General features: G+C 39.9%; 1 protein-coding gene across 1 annotated transcript in view; it reads right to left on the bottom strand.

Moving 5' to 3' along the window:
* Positions 1-395: 395 nt before the first annotated feature.
* The window catches only part of NEMP1 (nuclear envelope integral membrane protein 1), a 29,464-nt gene continuing 6,016 nt past the window's right edge, over positions 396-23,843 (bottom strand). Inside the window, exons 2-10 of the mRNA XM_036251534.1 lie at positions 18,756-18,880; positions 17,614-17,833; positions 15,254-15,326; positions 13,797-13,890; positions 13,266-13,380; positions 10,072-10,297; positions 8,900-9,073; positions 8,003-8,146; positions 396-471 (exon numbers count right to left, since the gene is read on the bottom strand). Coding sequence (XP_036107427.1) covers positions 411-471; positions 8,003-8,146; positions 8,900-9,073; positions 10,072-10,297; positions 13,266-13,380; positions 13,797-13,890; positions 15,254-15,326; positions 17,614-17,833; positions 18,756-18,880 — 1,232 coding nt within the window. The 3' untranslated portion in view covers positions 396-410. The remainder of the gene's footprint in view (positions 472-8,002; positions 8,147-8,899; positions 9,074-10,071; positions 10,298-13,265; positions 13,381-13,796; positions 13,891-15,253; positions 15,327-17,613; positions 17,834-18,755; positions 18,881-23,843) is intronic.

The raw sequence follows: 23,843 nt of genomic DNA, 5'->3' as shown, positions 1-23,843 counted from the left end.
AATGCTCTATACCATGATTGTGAAGATGATTACACAACCATCTCCATTAGTCAAATTCAGCAAAATTTAAAACTGGTGAATTTTATTATATATAAAGTATACTTCAGCCCTGATCACTGTGGCTCATTTGGTTGGGTGCCATCCTGTGCACCAAAAGGTTACTGGTTGGATTTCCGGTCAGGGCACATGCCCAGGTTGCAGGCTCAATCCCCAATAGGGAGCATGTAGGAGGCAGCCAATCAATGTTCCCCTCTCGCACTGATGTTTCTCTCTCTCCCTCTCTCCCTTCCTCTCTCTCAAAATCAATGAAAATATTTTTTTTAAATTATACTTCAATAAAGCTGGCAAAGAAAGAAACTTCGAAGATTGCTGCCAAGAAATACCGTGACTTTGACATTCCAGCAGAATTCTCAGGAGTCTGGCGCTATCTCCACAATGCTTATGTCCGTGAAGAATTTACTCACACGTGTCCTGAAGACAAAGAAATTGAAAATACTTACGCAAGTGTGGCTAAACAGTAGTTAGGGCAGCTCTTCCAGTAGCAAAATGCTCTCATATTAGAAACATTTTTGGAAATAAGATATGGAAAATACTGTTTTCCCTATACCACTCTCTTATGGAAAAAAGGCTGTCTTTTCTGTATTTGGTCATTGCATTTTAAAGGTCTTCATATTTTTTCTTAATTTTCTTTATTCCCATGACATAACCACTGCAATTATAACCAGTAAAATCCTAAATGATATGGAAAGCACCAAAAAAAAAAAAAAAAAACTTCTAAATTTTTTTTTCTTTCTTTCTTTCTTTCTTTTTAATCCTCACCCGAGGAGATGTTTCCATTTTTTTGTTCAGATAGAGTGGAAGGGAAAGAGAGGAAGAGAGAGAGAAACACTGATGTGAAAGGGACACATCAAGTGGCTGCCACCTGACCCAACCAGGGCCAGAGACAAACTGCAACTGAGGTACATGCCCTTACAGGGAACCGAACCCAGGTCTCTCGGGACCGCAGGCCAACGCTCTAATGGTTGAGCCAAACCGGCCCGGGCAAAACTTCTAAATTCTTTTTTTTTTCTTTTTTTTTTATCCTTACCCGAGGACATTTTTCCATTTTTGTACAGACAGAGTGGGAGGGAGAGAGAGGAAGAGAGAGAGAGGGAAACATCGATGTGAAAGGGACACATCGAGTGGCTGCCACCCGCACGACCAACCAGGGCCGGGGACAAACTGCAACCAAGGTACATGCCCTTAGCGGGAACCAAACCCGGGTCTCTCCGGACCGCAGGCGGACGCTCTAACCGCTAAGCCAAACAGGCCAGGGCAAAACTTCTAAATTCTTTAGTGCTGATTTCTGACAGAGTTCAGAAGCCAAAAATATGATTAAACCAATTCACATTTATTAGTCCTCCCAGGGATATTCACTTTTTAAAAGATGTTACAGAATAAAAACAGAGTTTTCAGATATGGTGAAGATATTTGGTGGTAGAGGGTCTTCTTGACTCTGACAAATTATCTAGGGTCAATTAGTAATATTGCTCAAGTACTTACTATGTGCCAGACAAGGTAAGTGCTTCACATTCTTGCTATTCAAAGTGAGGTCCACAGACTAGCAGCATATGAATCACCTGGGAATTTATTGGAAATGCAATCTTGGGCCCCAATCCAGACTTACTGAATCAGAAGTGTGCATTTTAACAAGCTCCCCAGATGTTTCCTATGCTTGTTTAAAGTGTGAGAAGAACTTTAAACACTTTCTTTTTTTCTATCCTCCCTAAAACAATATGATGCAGCATACCTGGCAATTATGTTTTAAGATTTTATTAATTCAGCAATTAATGATTACTTATGTCTTATTTACCTAGTATAGTTAGAGAAGGAAGAGGGAAAAAGATGCCATCAGTGTGCATTAATCTACATAAATTTACATATAGTCTGCATTCTGTTTTCTTTCTCTTTCACCATCTTTGAAAATGGACAATGGATTTCAATGTAATCTAAATAAGAAAAGAGGCAACAGGTACAGACTTAATGCAAATGCTGTAACAGTTTCCCAGAGCAAAGAAAATAGCCAAAACATAAAAAATGGAAGGTACCAGACTCCTACTACAGAAGCTGGGCACAGACATAATCGAAGGTTTTATTCCATGCCCCCTAATGCTCACTACAGCCCTGCTCCCTCTTCCGCCCTACACAAAGTTTTTAGCAGGCATTTCACAGCTGGATCCACAGGTCTTCCCCCCAGCCCAATGGAGAAATAAAACAAATACTTTATATATCATTAACAAAAAAAATTTAAAGAACTAAAGTACAGAGTAGCTCCCTGAACCAGGAATAACCTATACACTGTTTTTCTATGAGACAGCACAATAGTACAACCTGCTACTTCTGTAAGAATACCCATTAGAGATCTGGCATCTTGGGAAATCATCCAGTCCAGGAATGGAAGTAGAGCAAGACAGACCCAGGATGGGCAGCAGTGGTTAAGAAAGGAAAATAGATGGCATGCAAACCATCTCATTAAAGAAGATGAAATGGAGAAGCTAATTACTGATTACCTGAAAACAAGAGATCCAAACAAGAAAAGTACATGTTCATTAAGAGAAACCACTATACAGTCTATAAAACTTTATTAAAATTGAGATTACTTACAAACTTGTATAATAAAAATGAAAAAATATATAATAAAACATTGACATTTTTTCTTACAGAAAAGAGCGAAAATGAGACACATGGCAAAGGGCCATCCTTGATCATTTTGTTCCTTTCAAACATTCATGTTACATATAATGAAAAATCTTTTAAAACAACACTAAGGCATTACCCATAGGCTAAAACTTACCCGGTAATTCTTTACCCCTGCTATTTCACCATCATGAGAAACTGAGGCAAATGCAGCCTATAACAGTTCTAATACATTATGAGTTATCTATTACATTAACATGATAAAAATGTTGCCCATATTCTGGTAAAGTTCATAGAATGTAATTTCACCATTTTCAAGTTATTGTCAAGAGTGTGAAGAGGGAGATGACACACATGGGTTGGGGTGTGGGAACCCAAAGCCCCACATTTTGGGAGGCTGTGTGCCAGTTCCATCCTCACTAAAGCTGTGCGTTGACATTCACGTGAATCTGTGTTGTTTATTCCCAGCAGGCTCTGGCTCGCACCACATAAGGCACTGAACACCCTTTTGAAGGTAGCAACCATGTAGAATCCAACTCAACGGTAACTAAGTCCATAAGTTAAATTAGCAAGAGACACCACTGGGTTATAATTGCATAGGTTTCCCTAGAAAAATAATTTCTCCTACATCAAGACAGACGCAAAGGTTTTAGGTGCATTTCCCTTGTACAATGGCTATTTTTATGTTTATTACTTGGTTTCTGGTTTCTGTGCCTATGTAACATGAAGGCACAATAAATCTGTCAAACTGTCCTCTCCTTGGTTCAGATAAAATTCTTGGCATTTCAACATAGGTTATTATCTCATATGTCAGACCTGAGTCCAAAGGAATACGAGAAGGACATTTAATTTCCTTTCCTCCTACTTCAACTCTCACTACTCAATTCAGAGAAAAGTTATGAGTGAACAGCTAAGAACCATTTTTACGCAGGCATCCATCTGAGCCCATCTTTTTTTCCTGGAACAACAAAAAGATTGAGGGCAATTGCATAATCCAGTCCCAAGCCTTTTATGGATATCTGGCCTATTTGGATCCCTTCATTCATCAAATCTTTATCATATATGCTCAGTAGAGAGTGGATTGAAGGGAACACAGTCAATAAAGACAGGGCTAGGCCCTAGAGTGGGGTGTATTAGCACAAAATGAAACACTGGAACTATAATGAAACTACTATCAGCAAAATCACCTTTGTACTAGACAGGAAAATCATAAATTTGGAGAGAGAAATAAACTAGTTTTGGTGACATGAAATTTGGCTGATAGAAATTTCTTGTTAGAAGATATCACAGTTGCTCAATTTTCCTTATTGTTGATCATCATTGGTCTCATGAAAGCAATCTTAGTGGGAAAGTAAAGGGGAAATGTTTTAGGCCAATCAGTTCCTATATTCCCATTAAAGAGAGACATGCTCTACATAACTTAGGCAGGCCAATTAGAGGCGATAGATTTCCGATGCAGTTGAGTCCCTGGGCCCTAGGGCCAATTTACAGCTGGATATTTGCAGAGCAAGATGCCCACATGGTAACAAACATGGTTCCAATGTCCAGCTCACTCCATAGTTATCCCTTCAATCCTTTTTGATGAGATCAGTCTGAGAGCTGAGACTATGCTGAAATTGCAAGAGCTGTAGCTGCCAGAGAAAATTAAATGGGGGCTTCAAGTAGTGACTGAGCCAGCAGACTAAGTGGCCAAGAGAGAGACCAGAGCAGCTTCTAAAGGTTTACTAAGTTAAGCAATCTCCGGGCACACAGCTCTGAAGCATCTAGGGCAGAGCCACACAAACAAGCAAGACAAGGACACGCAGAACATCAGAGGCACCGTCCTTCACTATCTGAGAGCAGCCCTTATGCTGCGGGATCCACTGTCATCTCCACTGCCTACAGCTCAGTCTCCACCTACCAGACAGGAAGTAATAAGCTGAGTTTGATTTTACTCATCCCAAATTCAAACACAGAGAAAATAACTAGTCTTGAGATGGAAACTTTATTGCACAAGTTTACTAAATAATAAAAAGAGAGTAGTCTTTTCCTAACTCACAATGCTTTCTCACTAAAATAAGGATATGAGTCAAGAAAAGTCACCCTGGAGGCAAGCTATCACCCTCCTTAAGTAGCTATTTTGGGGAAGGTACCAGTCTCCAGGGAATCTGGGGCTACTTGTACCGTGAATTGCTTTTTCAAATCAACTTACGATTAAATATCCTAGGTCTCAATTTCTGTAAAGAGGACAAAAATAGTATATTCCAGAGGTCTTAATAGTTCTTTGTAGAGGGATAAAATCTTACCATGTACATAACTCACAAAGTCATTAAGGTTTCCCAATATAAAGCTCCTTTACTCTGCAACTTGAACCCACAGCATCTGCCCCCAAACTGCTTATTTTTCACCTTCCACTATATGTCTGTCTGCTGCCAATTGAGGTAGTTGACACTTTAGGACAGTTTAAAGCTATGGGAAACACTGCTGGAAATAATCAACTGGCCACCTGGAGGGGAGTCTCAGAACTGACATTCTGAAAGTCAGTAATGGAGCCCAGGGCCATTCTGAATTTACCTCCTAAATGGCTAATCCAAAGGAGTCATTAAAACTTTTTAAAAAATCATCTCTATGATCATGGTAATCCAGTAAGTCTAATGCTGTGCTCTTATCATCAGTGTCTATCTTCCTGGCTAGAGTAACCATAGCTTTTTTCAAGGTATGAGGGGACGATCACAAAGACAGAACCAGCTAATAACAGAGACTTGGAAATGTACTCCCTCATAAATGGCATTACTGGTTTATAAGAGTACTTCCCAGTGGCAAAAGAATCTGAAACTAATGCCACTGTAATAAAAGGCAGCATAAATCTCTGGTCAGAAATGGAATTGCAAATGAGTATAATAAATTCATAAAAAAAAAGTGTCTAGTCCTGGCCAGATAGCTCAGTTGATTACAGTGTTGTCCCAATATACAAAGGTTGCGGGTTCAACCCCCAGTCAGGGCATATACAAGAATCAACCAATGGCCCCAGCCAGTTTGGCTCAGCGGTTGGAGCATCGGCCCGAGGACCAGAGAGTCCCAGGTTCGTTTCCCACTAAGGGCACGTACCTCAGTTGCAGATTGTCCCCGGGCCCAGTGGGGGTCCTGTGGGTGGCAGCCCCTCGATATTTCTCTCTTTTCCTTCCCCCCTCTCTCCCTCCCACTCTATCTTAAGATGAATGCAAATGTCCTTGTCCTCGGATAAGGATAAAAAAATTAAAAAAAAAAAAAAAAATCAACCAATGAATGCAAAAATGAGAACAGATGTTTCTTTCTCCCTCTAAAATCAATTTTAAAAAATGTATATGTGAAATATCTTTTAAAAAAATGTCTAATCCTGATGGACGAATGAGCATCCAGAGGCATGAGGATTACCTGAAGGTCTATTTTCTGGCAACACAAACTGTGGCAGCTACATAGCTACAAACTGTATGTTCTATCAAAAAACTTCATAGTTTCAGGGCTTATCAAATTAGCCAGATTTGCCCAGCTGGTGTGGCTCAGTGGTTGATCATCAGCCCATGTACCAAGAGGTCGCCAGTTCAATTCCCGGTCAGGGCACATGCCCAGGTTGTGGGCCCAATCCCCAGTGGGGGGCATGCAGGAGGCGGCCGATCGATGTTCTCTCTCATTGATATTTCTATCTCTCTCTCCCTTCCTCTCTGTCTAAAATAAATAAAGAAAAACAAATTCAAAATTACCCAGATTTCCTGGGGAAGGGTATAGACGGTGAAGAAGCACAGAAAGGAACAGGAAGAATGGGTACACAAAGGAAGAAAGAAAAGGGAGATCGTTTCCTGATTCCACAGCAACTCAAAGATATATGACTCACTGACAAGAAAAATGAAAAACCTGTAAAAACCATTTAAATTCCCTAATAAGATAACTTCTCCTAAATAGCAAGAATAATGCTAAAAACCAAGAGGAAGAAACTATAAGAAATGAAACAAACTCTAAATTGTACATATTTCACAGGTATGGGAACAGACCCTGCATGAAAGGGCAAAGGGAGCTAGAAAGAATGAAAAGGAATAATGCAAATTTATTTTTAAGATGGAATTGAAAGTTGAATATAATAAAAAGCCCAATGGACCTCCCTGACAGAAGAGCCTATAAGCATCTTCGTAAAAGCAAGCAGGACTCAGAATATCACATGTTCGAAAATCAAGTCAAAGCTCAACACAACAGCTTTTGGGGCTTTAATGGATAATCCATAGTAATAAATACGTAGGGGCCTATGGGGCTTGTCACTGTGGAGCACTTGCTGATTCTGGAACACAAGTTTCTTACATTTTAAGAAAGTTAAAGTTATATATATTCAGTTAAAGAATAAGGTAAATAAAAATCCATCTTCTTAAACAAGGATTATTCTACACAGCCAGTGTGGCTGTGGTTGAGGTTCGACCCATACACCGAGAGATTGCCGGATCAATTCCCAGTCACAGCACATTCCCAGGTTGTGGGCTCAATCCCCAGTGGGGGCATGCAGGAGGTGGCCGATCGATGTTCTCTCTCATCAATGTTTCTCTCTCTCTCCCTCTCTCTAAAATCAATAAAGAAAAAAACCTTAAAAAAAATTTTTTTTTCCTTTTATTGATTTTAGAGAGAGAGGAAGGGAGAGGGAGAGAGAGATAGAAAAATCGATGGAGAGAACATTGATTGGCCGCCTCCTGCATGTCCCCCACAATGGAAATTGAGCCCACAACCTGGGCATGTGTTCTGATTGGGAATCGAACCTGCGACCTTTTGGTGCATGGGTTGATGCTCAACCACTGAGCCACACTGGCTGGACAAGAAAAAAAACTTTTTTAAATACAAAAAAAAATTATTCTAAAGTCACTGAAATAAAAGCAGAAGTGAAGAAGGCTCAGATTTGTGGATTTCTCTCTGGAAGATACAGCCCAGATAACAGTTCTCACTTCTGAGTGCCAGCCACAGTGGCAGAACTGCCACAACTGAATCAACTTCCAAAGAAGAACTAGAAAGCTGTGCCAGCTATACTCATCCAGTTTCTTTGGAAACATAAAAGGTGAGCTGATTGCTTAACCAATGGGAAGCATTCACTACTTCATCCACTCTCATACCTCAGGGATCCCACAGAGACCACCGAGACCATTTCCAGAGGGAGGCCTTCTCAGGCCTCTAATTTCAGTAGGAGAATTTATGCACTATCTCACGCAGTTTCAAAGAGCTGAGAAGCAATTACACAACACATGCAACATGGACCATCAAGATATCAAGCCAGTCCACATAAAAATAACCGACTACTACCTAAGTAAAAGAGTTTTTCTGTGTAATAGTGGGGTACCGAGAATCTGAGTTCTCCTCCTCAGAGGATGTTTCTTCATAGATTTCATCCTGGGCAATAATGCTTCCTAATCCATACTCCTGCTCATGGACAGAAACCTCATTTGGTGTAAGGTGAAAAGAACCTTCCACAAAGTCAGCAAATCTGGAAAAGAGAAGATAATACTCATTATGAACCTTCTGTCCTCTCTAGTTTTATTTCAAAATAAGAATAAATAGAAACCCTTGATATGCTCAAATTATACTGAGTCTAGACAACAGCCCTGCCTGTCCTCACTCTGGCAGTTAAGTAGATTAAAGCAAAAAAAAAACAAGGAGAAAAGGAAAGCTGAGGTCATAGGCCAACATCCCCTGGAACCCCATCCTGCTTAATAAGCACTAGCCTTTCCTTTTTAGTTATGGAAGTGCCAAGGTTCCTTTAGTCATCTGTAATCCTGATAAGAAAAGATTAAGGGTCATTTACACATTCATTCAATGTTTATGGTCCTATAAACTTTATGCCATCAGGATTCCAAATTGAAGCTTCACACACTCACTGGCATAGTTGCTCTCAAATAATAAGAAAGAAAGAAAAAATCCCACCCCCTCTCCCCTGCAAACAAACAGAAAACACCATGCAAAGAGCAATGCAATACCATCAGAGGGGACACCAGCTATGGTACCAGAGTCTTCTCACCTCTATGCTACAATCAAAGCTAGAGTAGATAGTTCCTTGAGGAACCAAAAAACAGGCTACCACTTAACATATGATGATACGCATACATTTCCCTTGACTACTCCTAGATGAACAGGAAAATAAAGCCACAAATACAAAATGATTACCAGAAGTATGATCTCTGTTAAAACTCAAGGTCACAATTACCCTGACAGATGCTTGGCATATCTGGCCTGAATTTACCTCTTTGGAGACTGGATTCGAGAAATAGTCTTCCAAGCAGAGCAGTTTGGACTGCTACAATATTCTCGAAGCTCCTCTAAAGCCTTTCGGGTCTCCACCTCTCCTTGTATCCGATACTCTTCTTCTGTCAGGAGACGAGGGGGGACAGTCTTTTCTGTTGCCTTACACATCTTTCTGTGCTCACCAAAATAACACCATGAGTCATTAATCAGTAATCTACATGCACCTTTACCTCTAGCTCCCTTCAGTGGGCCCAGCGTACAGCAGGGAGCCTGAACCTTGAGTCATCACTCCCACCTTTCTTCCACAGGTATCTTTAGTTATCATGTACTCTTGACATGTCAGACTATTAGTTACAAGTTAGAATAGTCAATATTATTCATTAGTGTGAATAAATTCACCTATTTTCCAATAAATCACAGACAGCAGTATTTATTTCCCAAAAACTGGGAAAATGACCAAAAATGATGGTATAAGATTGTACTCCATTAATGTGGTTCCCCAAACTGAAGGTATCACCTTGACTATCTGCAGTGAAACAACCATTAATTAAACCATTCCATCCATATCCACTATACAAGGTGATAACATGCTATGAATTACATCTTAAGTTAAGACTAGGACTCTCAGCCCTGGCTGGTGAGGCTCAGCTGGTTGGGTGTCAGCCCATGCACTGAAAGACTGTAGGTTCGATTCCCAGTCAGGGCACATGCCGGCTTCAGGGTTGATCTCCCATAGTGGGTGTGCAGGAGGAAGTCTACTGGTGTTCCGCTCTCATATCAATATTTCTCTCTCTCCCTTCCTCTTTCTCCTAAAAAAAAGGGGGTTGGGGGGTGGGACCAGTACTGCCAGAACAATCTGAGAGCCAACATGAAATAATCTGAAAGCAAATGACCTGAGGCGTTTGATATAAAAGTAATATACTTTGCACCACCTAGTGGTAACATGAACACATGACACCTTACTGGGTACTTCTATATAAAAGACTAGAATAAAATTATAAAAATGCCAATAGAATGTCTAAAGAAAAAGATTCAGGAAGGACAAAATCAGAAACAATAATACAATAAATTTCCATTAGCAAAGAGGCTCCCAGGTCAACACTTTTGTATCCTTTTGCTGTAACTGCATCACACATTGCACATTTCAATAGTTACACTGCCTCCAGTCACCTGTAGGTGATGTACAGCCACCGAATAGGGTACTCCACATTCTTAGTACACAGAGCAATGATGACAATGGCAAGGGCAACATGTGGTATCTGGATACCAGAATACATGAAACATAGTCCCATCAGCTGCAAGGTCCAGGTCAGCAGGTTGATACTTCGTTCATTCTCCAAGGGCCCATACTTGTAACAGACTGCAAAACTCATGAATCCAACTATAAGGACATAGCCTATGAGAAGAGTTAACAGAAGACATTATTTTTCATCTATAATTAGTAAAACAACTTGTGTGGGGAGCAGCAGTAAATTTACTATATAGCAGCAAATGAACCAGGAAAATGGACAAGGTCTTTACTTAATTATTCATATTTTTAAAAATTATTCAGATATGTTTATCTCTTTAAGACTCTATCCTTCCTTTTATACCAAATTTATTTGGTCAAATGGAGCACAGCTATACAGTAAACAACTCTAGAATAGTCTGTTTAAAAAAAAACAATATATGGAAATCCAGATTAATCACCTCTTAAAGGGTAGATTAAGGAATTAAGGGTTACTATCTGTACAAAAAAAGGATTCTTGTTTTCTAGATCAGATTCACTGAAGAGTTATTTCTTTTTTTTAATCCTCCTCCAAGGACTTTTTTTTTGCATTTGTCTTCAGATAAAGCCAGACGGAGAGAGGAAGAGAGAAACATCAACATGAGAGAGACACATCGAGTGGTTGCCACCCACACAACCCCAACTGGGGCTGGGGACAAACTGCAACCGAGGTACGTGCCCTTAGCAGGAACCGAACCTGGACTCTCTTGTCTGTGGGCTGATGCTCTAACTGCTGAGCCAAACCAGCCAGGGCAAAAATTTGTTTTATTTATCTTTTTTTTTCTTTATTGATTTTAGAGCAAGAGGAAGGGAGAGAGAAATAGAAACATCGATGAAAGAGAACATCGATTGGCCACCTCCTGCATGCCCTCCACTAGGGATCAGGCCCATAACCTGGGCATGTGCCCTGACTGGGAATCAAACCGGTGACCTCTGGGTGCATGGGTTGATGCTCAACCAGTGATCCACACTGGCCGGGAAGAGTTATTTCGTAAAGTCCTCGAGTGTATTTGAAATACAATTATATTGACAAACAATCCAGTTTTAAAAAAAGGGCAAAGGACCTAAATAGACACTTCTCCAAAGAGGACATACAGATGGTCAAGGGACATATGAAAAAATGCTCATCACTAATTATCAGAGAGATGCAAATTGAAACTACAATGAGATGTCACCTCATACCTGCCAGAATGGCTTCCATCAATAAATCAATAAATAACAAGTATTGGCAAGGATGTGGAGAAAAGAGAACCCTAGTACACTGCTGGTGGAAATGCAGAATGGTGCAGCCATTATGGAAAACAGTATAGAGTTTCCTCAAAAAATTAAAAATGGACCCTGGCCAGTTTGGCTCAGCGGTTAGATTGCCAGCCTGCGGACCAGAGAGTCCCAGGTTCAATTCCCGCTAAGGGCACATACCTGGTTTGGTTCATGTGGGTGGCAACCACTCGATGTTTCTCTCTCTCCCTCCCTCACTCCCTCCCGCTCTATCTGAAGACAAATGCAAAAGTGTCCTTGGGTGAGGATAAAAAAAAAAAATTAAAAATGGGCCCAGCTGGTGTGTCCCAGTGGTTGAGCACTGACCCATGCACCAAGGTGTCACTGGTTCAATTCCTGGTTAGGGCACATGCCCAGGTTGTGGGCCCAATGCCCAGAGGGGGGCACGCAAGAGGTGGCCAATTGATGAGCTCCCTCACTGATGTTTCTATCTTTCTCTCCTTCTCCCTTCCTCTCTCTAAAATCAATAAAGAAAAAAAAAATCTTAAAATAATTAAAAATGGGACTTCCGTTTGACCCAGTGATTCCACTTCTAGGAATATATCCTAAGAATCTTGAAACACTAATCAGAAACAATATATGCACCCCTATGTTCATAGCAGCATTATACACAATAGCTAAGATCTGGAAACAGCTCAACTGCCCATCAGAACATGAGTGGATAAAAAGGCTGTGGTACATTTTACACAATGGAATACTATGTGGCTATAAAAGGGATCTCTTATCCTTTGTGACAGCATGGATGGACCTGGAGATTATTATGCTAAGTGAAATAAACCAGTCAGAGAAAGACAAATATAACATGATCTCACTTATATGTGGAATCTAATGAACAAAATAAAATGACAGACAAAATAGGTCCAGAGACATGGATGCATGGAATAGACTGACAGATCTCAGAGGGGAGGAGGATGAAGGCGATGGGAAGAGATTAACCAAAGAACTTATATGCATAGCCCATGGACACAGATACCAGTGTGATGAAGGCCTGGGGTGGGGCAGGGGCTGAGTGGAGGGGGACAAAGGTGGGGAAAATGGGGGACATCTGTAATACTGCCAACAATAAAATATATAAACAAAAGAAATACAATTATATGAAGAAAGTCGATTTACAGTTTTTCAGAATGACGCCTATTGTGTAAAGAAAGGTGTACCGCCCTGGCCGGTTTGGCTCAGCGGTTAGAGCGTCGGCCTGCGGTCTGGAGAGACCCGGGTTCGGTTCCCGCTAAGGGCATGTACCTCGGTTGCAGTTTGTCCCCGGCCCTGGTTGGTTGTGCGGGTGGCGGCCACTCGATGTGTCTCTTTCACGTTGATGTTTCTCTCTCTCTCTCTCTCTCCCTCCCACTCTATCTGAACAAAAAAAAAAGGTGTACTTATCAACAACACAAATTAAAGTCTTCTCCAGAGCAGCATTTTAATTTTTTTAAATATGTTTTTATTGATTTTTTAGAGAGAGAGGAAGGGAGAGAGAGCTAGAAACATCTATGTGAGAGAGAAACATCAACTGGCCATCTCCTGCACACCTCCCACTGGGGACTGAGCCCAAAACCCGGGCATGTGTACTGACCCGGAATTGAACCAGGACCTCTCAGCCCATGGGATAATGCTCAATCCACTAAGCCACACCGGCTGGGAAGCATTGTTTTAATTTAAGAGATGGTAACAATTGCAGAGGGTTAAAAATAAGTAAAGAACTATGATTCTCAAAAGTTAATAAAATGGCATGGACTATTAAACACCTAAAAGTTAATTTCATGACCAAATTAACTAAAGTAGCTTATAAACATATAAAAAGGAAAGCAAAACCGACAACACTTACTTAAAAGATACTGCCAGTAACACCTCCAGATCTCCTGTACATTTTTAAAAACTAGTTGAATGAGGTACAGCGAAAAGGACCAGCCTCCCACCAGGATGATGTAAATGGGACTTTTCTAAGACAGAGTAGAAGTGAAAGCAAAAAGTTACACAGGCATTCCATACATAAAAGCAAAATAGAACTATGTTTTAAAAAATTCAAACTACTGAAAAACACATTCTTACAAAGTTTTCCTTAATATTTAAAATGGTACAGTCTGGGAAAATGAGATGCTAAATAACTTAAAAGCCTACGTAATTAGCAAATAGACTTTAATCCCCCACTGAGAACAAAATTTTAAACAAAAAGGGAGAGTTTTTATGTAATCAGGCTCCAAGTTTCATCTTGGAAAGTACCTTTCTGAATCAAGGCAAGAGTTTAGGACAATGACTTAGCCACCAATGCAAATTTTCAGTGCTGTTAGATTACCTAAGAAAACTACCTTTCAACTACCCAAGCTCATCTTAACCACATGAGTATTCTGCTACTTACCTTGGGCATAAACTTGGACAGTATAAAAATGATGATTAGCAGAGAGGCCACAATTCCCACACTCATCCCAGTAGAATAGTAGAAGATTTGGCTTCTACAGAGAGAAAATTTATTTCATGACTATGTGTGTACTGTTCATACATGACATTGTTCCAACTAGGACAACTATCTCGGCCAAAGATAGAAAAAAGATACAAGATTATAGCAGGTATTTGACCAAAACTTGAGGTCAGAAAATTAAAGAGACTAGAACGATGTAGTTGCTGCCAGATTATAAGGATTAGTATCAATGAGGTCCCCTCAAGTATATCCCCAAAATAAACCTCTGCTTAGTCTCCCACTCCCATCCACAGCATCTCTCCCAAGCCAATTTTCAAGAAGAATCTTTCTTCTCAGGAACTGTACAACTTCTCTAGAAGAAAGAGACAAGAATACTGCCTTGTGGACACAGAAAATTAGAACTGAACTGATTATCCAGAATTGATTACTGAGAAGGATCAACCAAACACAGGGCCTAGAACAGAGAGCTCCTACTCCCATTCTAGGCTCTATCTATCAATTATTCTTCCCTCACTGAGTTTCTCTCAGGATCACCCAAAGAAGGAACAACTTCCACCAACCTCACTCCAGCCCCACTTCAAACTCCTATTGTCAATCTTTCATTCACTACTCCACAAATATTCTCTTTACTTGTATACAAAGATAATGTTGATTCTATCTTTGTTCAGTGTTTGTTTAGTTATCTACCTGCTTTCTTTATATTTGTACATACCAGTTGCACCTAGCTTAGCAAGTAGGTTCCTAAAGGCAGGAAATGAATAAGTGGTTAATGTTTGTCTCTTTACCTCTGAAGAGCATGAAATTTATCAACACACAGCCCAGTAAAAATAAGGGTTTAACAGGTTATTTCTAATGGTGGAGAGTGATTGATATATTTATTGGCTAAATCCCATCACAAGATAGGTCAATTTAATAGGGGGATTTCATTATTACCAGTCTTATTCAATACCAGAAGAAGAAAAATAAATAAATAACACACATATTATTTTTTAGAATTATCCAAACAAGCAATGGCCTAGCCATAAAGTTCCTGGAAAAGGAAATGGCAGCACTTAAGGTTTTTTTTTTATCCTCACCCGAGGACATTTTTCCATTTTTTTGTTCAGATAGAGTGAGAGGAAGAGAGAGAGAGAGAGAGAGAGAGAGCGCGCGCGCGCGAGAGAGAGAGAAACATCGACGTGAAAGGGACACATCGAGTGGCTGCCACCCACACGACCCAACCAGGGATGCCCTGCAACCGAGGCCCTTAGCAGGAACTGAACCCGGGTCTCTTGGGACCGCAGGCCAGCACTCTAACCACTGAGCACGAGCCAGGGCAACACTTAAGGTTTTTATGATAAAAGTCAAACAGAGTGGGTCTGAGCCTCGTCATTTCCCACTCTAGCCTTGAAACTTACCTGCTCAGTAAATCTCCACAAAAAAATAACATAAGTCCAAGGAGGAAAACGAGAAAGAGTTTGGGGTCAAATCCTGAAATAAACAGAGACTTCTGCTTAATAGGGGAACCAAACAATTTAAGGCATTACAGTAGTCCACCCTCATCTGCAGGGGGATATGTTCCAAGACCCCCAGTGGATACTGGAAATCGTGGATGATACTGGAAGCCTACATATACTATATTTTCTTATACAAACACATCTTTGATAAAGTTTAACTTATAAAATAGACACAATCAGAGATTAACAACAATAACTAATAATTAAATAGAATAATTATAACAACATACTATAATAAAGTTACATGAATGTGGCCGTTCGTTTAAGGATTCCCTGGCTGAAGTCAGTACAGGTTCAATGTTTTCTGGCGCAATACACTGCCATCAATTGGAACACGTTTTCTGTTCGGGTCTTCCACCCACAAATTGATTGCCTTTTTCGTCTTAACTAAGCATTTATCATGCACTATGGCTGTTGTACCTTTTGCAATCTGAGGTGTGATAGCAAAACTAGCATGGATTTATTTTTTGTTCTTCACAATTTCATGTATAGAAGATTCATTCTTGCCATTTATCTTAGCAACCTCAGCACACAATATTTTTCTCTTTCCTCATTAAGTCAATGACTTTCACCTTTTCACTTAAAAGAAGCACGTGACAGCTTCTCTTTGGCATATCCAAATTGCCAGCATCACTATTATTGTGCTTTGGAGCCATTATTAAGTAAATTAAGGATTACTTGAACACAAGCACTGCAATACAGGACAGTCAGGGGTGACAATCAATCTGATGAACCAAATGACTACTAAGTGACCAACAGGAGAGTAACATATACAGTTTGGATACACTGGACAAAGGGATGATTCATGTCCAGATGGGATGGTGTGAGATTTTATCACGCTACCCAAAACAGCACACAATTTAAAATTTATGAATTGTTTATTTCTGAAATTTCCCATTTAATATTTTCAGACTGATGCTGAATGCAGGTAACTGAAGCCACAGAAAGTGAAACCATGAATAAGAGGGAATTACTTTATAAAATAAAAAGCAATGTTGGCATTATTGGTCAGCTAATAAAATAAATGTAAACAGCCCACCCAAACAGCCCAGCTTTGGGCTGGGCACCCTTCCAAAGAGAAAGTGTAATTAGGTCTCTGTCTAACCTGTACTTTCCTGAAGATCTTATTTTTATTTTGGCTACCTACAACAAGGCTGAAAGAAACCAAGCTTTGCTTTGGATAGAACCAGGCATGGTGCCATGAGCACTTCATGCAATCGCCCACAAGGGGTCTCTACCACTCTGGCTTTCAAGCCTTAAGTCACTCAGGCTGGGGATATAACAGATTTGCCTAGAACTTTGGATCAGGGCCCTCTGTTGTTCTCTAACTGGCTGTTTTGCTTGCCCAACACGACAATTTACTTCCCTCTACACAACCACTGTGTTGGAAAAGGCTACAAACACATCTCATCCAGGACCAGGAGGTCCAAGCAAAGGCCCCTTAGGGGCATAGCAGACCCTCCCACAGCTTTCACACTCAAGAGCTGAGTCTAGGGGAGGTCCACAAATGAAACAGGAGAAAGGATTAGTAAATGTAAAAGAAATACAAAACAAAACAGACCAATCCTATACAACCAAAGAACTGGAACTCCAGAACAATTAGGTCACAAACCACACTTCATAGCAAAACCCAGGACCATTTCTACTTTTCACAACAATCCAGGACCCTGGGTGGTAACCAAGAAGAAACCAAAAGTCAGAGAATTCAATAGGGTAATGGTTCGCCTCCTCTGTGAAACTTTCTCAGACATTCAGAGAAAAGAGAACTTCTCCCAGTTCCACTGAGTAAGCCTTAAACTGCAGTGATCTTTATATTTATCATTCCACAAATATTTTTTACTTGTGAAGTATTAATATTCAGTTCTACCTTTCTTCAGTTTTTATTGTTTAACCATTCATGTCTTCAAATGTAGACCTGTACATTTCAGGACATCTATCCTAGCAGGCAGGAATACATCTTTCTTACTGAAGAATACTAGGAATATCAGGTCAGAGCCACTGGAAGCATTAGGAATGTGCATCTTCACAATTCTAGGTAAGGAGGTACTTATACAATGATCAAGGTGAAGTCTTGATTCTAGGCCTAAAGGGCTTTATATGGGCGGAGCCTCTCTAAACTGGAGCAGTGGTGAACTCAGGTTATAATCAGAACCAAAATGGAATTATCTTGGGCTGACTTTTCTGTCTCACGAATTTCAGTCCCTCCAAAGTTCAGTCCCTCTCACTATAGAATCCATCAGAAAAACACAGGTAAGACTTACTGCGGGTCACAGTGACACTGTACTTGGTGTCTTCCTCTATAATCTCAACTTTGAGGCAGGTTTTTGTGCTGTACAGACCCACGTTAACATAGGTGTCATTCAATTTCTCTTTTAAAAAAGAGGAAAAAAAGTTCCAGATACTAAACTGCTCTAGTTCCTTCAGCTTCTCCTCATTCTCCACCTGGGTAACTCGCACCAGTTTGGAACTATTTACCCGGATCTATAACACAAAATCAAGATGAGTTTTTCACAACACAATAAATAAAAAAAAAAAAAAACCTTTAGAGTAAATATCTAAATCAGAAATGGCACTAGTTTTCCACAAGGCTTATAGGAAATATGGAGATACAACAGCTACAATATAATTGGGCAAATAACAGTGTACATGGTACAGACAGGCAGCGTTACAATGTCTTTCTGTTAACATGATCTGAATCTACTATTAGGCCAGAACATAGGGAGAAAAAAAGACTTCCACAATACAGCTATTTATAAGAGATCATACAAAGCAAGAGTCTAGAATATTAAGAAAATTGCCAGGCACAAACAGGCCCAAAATTGTTTCCCATAATGACAGGCTGAGAAGTTTAATTCTTTGTCACACAAATCACTGATTATGGGTAAATGTTGGTTATAATTTGCTTCAGATGGAATATGATCTTCATATTAGACAATAAAAAAAAGAGAGAATTAAAAAAAGAAACCCACCCTTATGTTTTTGATGTGAACAACAAATACCCTTATCAGTAACTATGCTTATGGCAGTAGCAACATTTTCAAAAGGGCTCATTTTGTTCAATCATTATTACAGCCAGACACTCTTGCTTTGCCAGGTGGTTTAATGGTGTTATGAAAAAAATGAGACCAAGTCATTCTATCAAGGGGAAACTTCAGTTCAGGAGGTTTATGAAACATGTTGTGTAGAATCAAAATAGAAGCAGCAAGGCAAAAGAGTTTACATCCTGACAGGCAGCCCAACAGTTTCCAGACCAAGAAAGGCATAAGGCCTTTTAAAAGGACAGAGGACAAGAGAAGAAAGGAGTTTCTTTGGGAAAAAGAAGACTGTCAAAGTACTCACTAATACAGAGAGACAGACAGACATTCACAGAAGCTGCCCCTGCCAGAGGCCTCCAAATTATTACCTGTATCCGTGTCCATATATCGTGCCACTTTGGGATAAGCACATTTTCATAACAGAATTGTTGTCTGGTAATCATATTATAAACTCGAGATTCCTGAAGTGTGACCACTTTTACGTCAATTTTAGCTTTATGAAAAGAAAGGAAATAAGAATTAATATAACAGAACAAGTTAATAACTATAACTCATTCCACAAAGATTTAAACTGACCACTTTCTTAAAGTTGGGCTTAAAATGTTAGAGACAGAAACAACTGAGATGAGAGAAGAAATAAGGCAGTCTTATTTCTGTCAAATTTAATTATTTAAATATTACAAATAGTCATTAACCCAGAATTAGTAATAACAAAAACTACTATGAAGTACTTATTAAGACAGACAGTATGCTACCTCACTTAACCCTCCCAACAATGTTATGAGGCAGGTAGTCTCACAATCACTATTTCACAAATGAGGAAACATGTTTAAGAAGGATGAACTTGCCCAAAGCCACACAGCTATTAAACAGCTTAACTGACATTCACACCCAGGTCCTGTTTCCCTTAAAAAGGTACAGCTAAAGTAATCCCATGTGGTGATTTTTCTCTATCCCTTTCCTGAGGAGGATGAAAAGAATTGATGTTTTGGTTTTTTTTTTAATCCTCATCCAAGGAAATTTTTCCACTTATCTTCAGGAGAGGGGAGAGGGACAGGGAGATGGAGAGAGAGCATCGATGTGAGCATCAACTGACTGCCTCCCACATGACCCCGACCAGGGCTGGGGACTGAGCTGTAACCAAGGTACGTGCCCTTGACCGGTATTGAACCTGAGACTCTTTGGTCCTTGGGCTGACGCTCTAACTGCTGGTCTGCAGTTAGAGACAGAAACATAAGGAACTATTACAACTCAACAATAAAAAGAGAAATAACCCAATTTTTTAAACGGGCAAATGACTTTGGTCCTTGGGCTGACGCTCTAACTGCTGGACGCTCTAACTGCTGGGCCAAACCAGTCAGGCCAGAATTGATGTTTTATCAATTTTAAGATGCTAAAGAGCCTGGCTGGTGTGGCTCAGTGATTTGAGTGTCATCCCATGGGCTGAGAGGTCCCAGTTCAATTCCAGATTCCAATCAGGGCACAAGCCTGGGTTTCGGGCTCAATCCCCGGTAAGGGGCATGCAGGAGGCAGCCAATAGATGTTTCTCACATCGATGTTTCTCTCTCTCTCTCTCTCCCCCTTTCTCTCTCTCTAAAAAAAAAAAAAAAATCAATAAACACATAACAGATTGCAAAGTTGCTTGTCTTCCTATGCTGTTTTATTTCAAGTTTTAAGAAATAAAACAGCATTTCTGGCTGGTCTGGCTCAGCGGTTAGAGCATTGGCCTGCAGACCAGAGAGTCCTAGGTTCAGTTCCCGCTAGGAGCACATAACAAATAAAACTCTTAGAAGAAAACAAAAGTGTAAATCTTCGTGATCTTGGATTAGGTAATGGTTTCTTATATATGACAATAAAGCATAGAGAAAAAAAAGATAAATCAGACTTCTTAAAAAATTAAAACTTGTGTTTTTTTGAAACTACAACCCACAAAATGAAAGAAAATATTTACAAATTATATATATGATAAGGATTTAGTATCTAGGATACATAAGGAACTATTACAACTCAACAATAAAAAGAGAAATAACCCAATTTTTTAAACGGGCAAATGACTTGAATAGACATTTCTTCACCGAAGATATACAATGGTGAGGATGTGGAGAAAAGGGAACCCTCATGCACTGTTGGTAGGAATGCAGATTGGTGCAGACACTATGGAAAACAGTATGGAGTTTCTCCAAAAATTAAAAATGGATCTGCCTTATGACCCAGTAATTCAACATCTGGGGAATGTATAAAAAAAATTTAAAAACAAACTCTACTTCAAAAGAATATATGCACCTCTCTGACCATTGTAGCATTATTTACAACAGCTAAGATATGGAAGCAACCCAAGTGCCCAACAATAGACAAGTAGATAAAAAAAAACTGTGGTACAATCCTGGCCGGTTTGGCTCAGCAGTTAGAGTGCTGGCCGGAAGACAAATGAGTCACGGGTTCGATTCCAGTCAAGGGCATGTACCTTGGTTGTCATTCGTCCCCAGCCCTGGTTGGGGTCGTGCAGAAGGCAACCAGTCAATGTGTCTCTCTCACATCGATGTTTGTCTGTCTGTCTGTCTGTCTGTCTCCCTCCCTCCCTCCCTCCCTCCCTCCCTCCCTCCCTCCTTCCCTCTCTTCCACTCTGTCTGAAGATAAATGGAAAAATATCCTCGGGTGAAGATACAAAAAAAAAAAAGCTGTGGTACATATATACAATGGAATATTACTCGGCCATAAAAAAATAATGAAATCTCACCATTTGCAACAGCATAGACAGACCTAGAGGGTATTACACTCAGTGAAATAAGTCAGAGAAAGACAAATACCATATGATTTCACTTATATGTGGAATCTAAAGAACAAAATAAACGAACAAACAAAACTGAAACAGACTCATAGACAGAGAAAGCAAACTGGTGGTTGCCAGGAGGGAGGGAGTTTGGGGACTGGGTAATAGAGGTGAAGGCATTTAGTACAAATTGGTAATTACAAAATAGTTACAGGGATATAAGTAGAGCATAGGAAATATGTAGTCAATAATATTGTAATAACTATGTATGGTGCCAGTTGGGGTACTGGAAGTATTGAGGAGAACACTGTAAATATATGATTGTTTAACCACTAAGATGTACAACTGAATCCAATAAAAATAAAACTGAAAAAAAAAGAGAAGATATACAAATGGCCAATAAGCACACAAAAAGAGGCTCAACATCATTAGTGATTAGGTAAGTACAAATCAAAACTACAATGATATACCACTTCACACTCACTAGGATGGCTATAATCAAAATGAGGACAATAACAAGTGTTAGTGAGGATGTAGCGAAACTGGAACCCTCAGACACTGCTAGCAAGGATGTAAAATGGAGCAGCTTATTTAAAAACAGTTTGGCAGTTCCTTAAAGAGTTCAACGTAAAGTTATAATATGACCTAGCAATTCCACTTCTATATATATACCCAAGAAAAATGAAAACATACTGTTTATACCAAAAGTTGTACAAATATTCATAGCAGCAATATCAATAACCAAAGAGTGGAAACAACTGAATTGTTCATCAACTGATAAACGGATAAACAAAATGTGGCATACGTATACAATGGAGTATTATTCAGCCATAAAAAATACTGGAAAAAAGTACTGATACATACTATAATAAGGATGAACCTTGAAAAATTATAATGAATGACAATCCAGACTAAAAAAGATCACATATTGAATTATTCCATCTATACGTAATGTTCAGAATAGGCAAATCCACATAAACAGGAAGTAGATTAGTGTTTGCCAGGAACTGGAAGGAGAAGGGATTGGGTCATGAATGCTAAGGTGTATGGGGTCTCATTTGGGATGAATGAAAATATTCTGTAATTAGTAGTGATGGTTTTGCAACCTGTGACCACACTAAAAACCACTGAAAGGGTGGATTTTATGGTATGTGAATTATATCTCAACTTTATTTTACTTTTTTTTTTTTTTGGTACGTGCCCCTAGCGGGAACCGAATCTGGGACTCTTTGGTCTACAGGCTGATGCTCCAACCGCTGAGCCAAACCAGCCAGGACTATTTTACTTCTTTTTTGTTTTGCTTTTTTGTTGTTGTTGTTAATCCTCACCCGAGGACATTTTTGCATTTATCTTCAGATAAAGCCAGAGGAAGAGAGGGGGGAAGAGAGAGAGAGAGAGAGAAAGAGAGGGGAGAAGAGAGAGAGAAACATCGACAAGTTGCCACCCCCACAACCACAACTGGGGCCGGGGACAAACTGCAACTGAGGTATATGCCCTTAGTGGGAACTGAACCTGGAATTCTCTGGTCCACGGGCCGATGCTCTAACCGCTGAGCCAAACAAGCCAGGGCTATTTTACTTCTTTTTTATTGTTGAAAGTATTACAGGTGTCCCTCTTTATTTCCCCATTGACTCCCTCCCTACTTACTCCCACCCCCTCCTGCCTTTCCCAAACTGATGTCTGTGTCCATTGGTTGTGCACATATATATATATATATATATATGTTCTTTGATTTATCTCTTCTCTCTCCCCTCACCCTCCATCCCTTTGAGGTTTGTCAGTCTACTTCTATGACTCCGGATCTATTTTGATCAACGGCTTATTTTGTTCGATATTCCATAAATGAGAACATGTGGTACTTGTCTTTCTCTGACTGGCTTATTTCACTCAACGTAATACTCTCCAGGTCCCTCCATTCTGTCTCAAAGGGTAAGAGATCTTTCTTACAGCTGCATAGTAGTACTCCATTGTGTAAATATACCACAGCTTTTTTATCCACTCATCTACTGATGAACACTTGGGCTATTTCCAGGTCTTAGCTATTGTAAATAGTACTACTATGAACATAGGGGGTGCATATATTCTTTCTGATTGGTGTTTTACACTTCTTAGGATATATTCCTAGAAGTGAAATCACTAGGTCAAATAGCAACTCCATTTTTAATTTTTTGAGGAACCACCATATTGTTTTCCATAGTGGCTGCACCCAAATAAAAAATAAATAAAGATAAAAATCAGCCCAGCCAGTGTGACTCAGTGAATTGTCATCCCATGGACTGATAGGTCCTGCTTCGATTCCCAGTCAGGCACATGCCTGGTCGGGGGCATGCAGAAGGCAGCCGATGGAAGTTTCTCTCTCACATCAATGTTACTATCTCTTTCTCTAAAAAAAATCAATATGAACATACCCGTGTTTTTTTATCTTTTTTCTATCCTCACCCGAGGACATTTTTTTGCATTTATCTTCAGATAGAGCAGGAGGGAGAGAGAAACATCGATGTGAGAGAGACACATTGACTGGTTGCCACCCACACAACCCCACCCCGGGGCTGGGGACAAACTGTAACCAAGGTACATGCCTTTGGCGGGAACCGAACCCAGGACTCTCTGGTCCACAGGTTGATGCTCTAACTGCTGAGCCAAACTGCCCAGGGCTAAAAACATGTGTGTGTGTGTATTTTTTTTT

The sequence above is a fragment of the Molossus molossus genome, unplaced genomic scaffold (assembly GCF_014108415.1).
Source record: "Molossus molossus isolate mMolMol1 unplaced genomic scaffold, mMolMol1.p scaffold_m16_p_10, whole genome shotgun sequence".
In the NCBI taxonomy this organism is placed as follows: Eukaryota; Metazoa; Chordata; class Mammalia; order Chiroptera; family Molossidae; genus Molossus; species Molossus molossus.
This window is presented reverse-complemented; position numbering and strand designations above follow the sequence as displayed.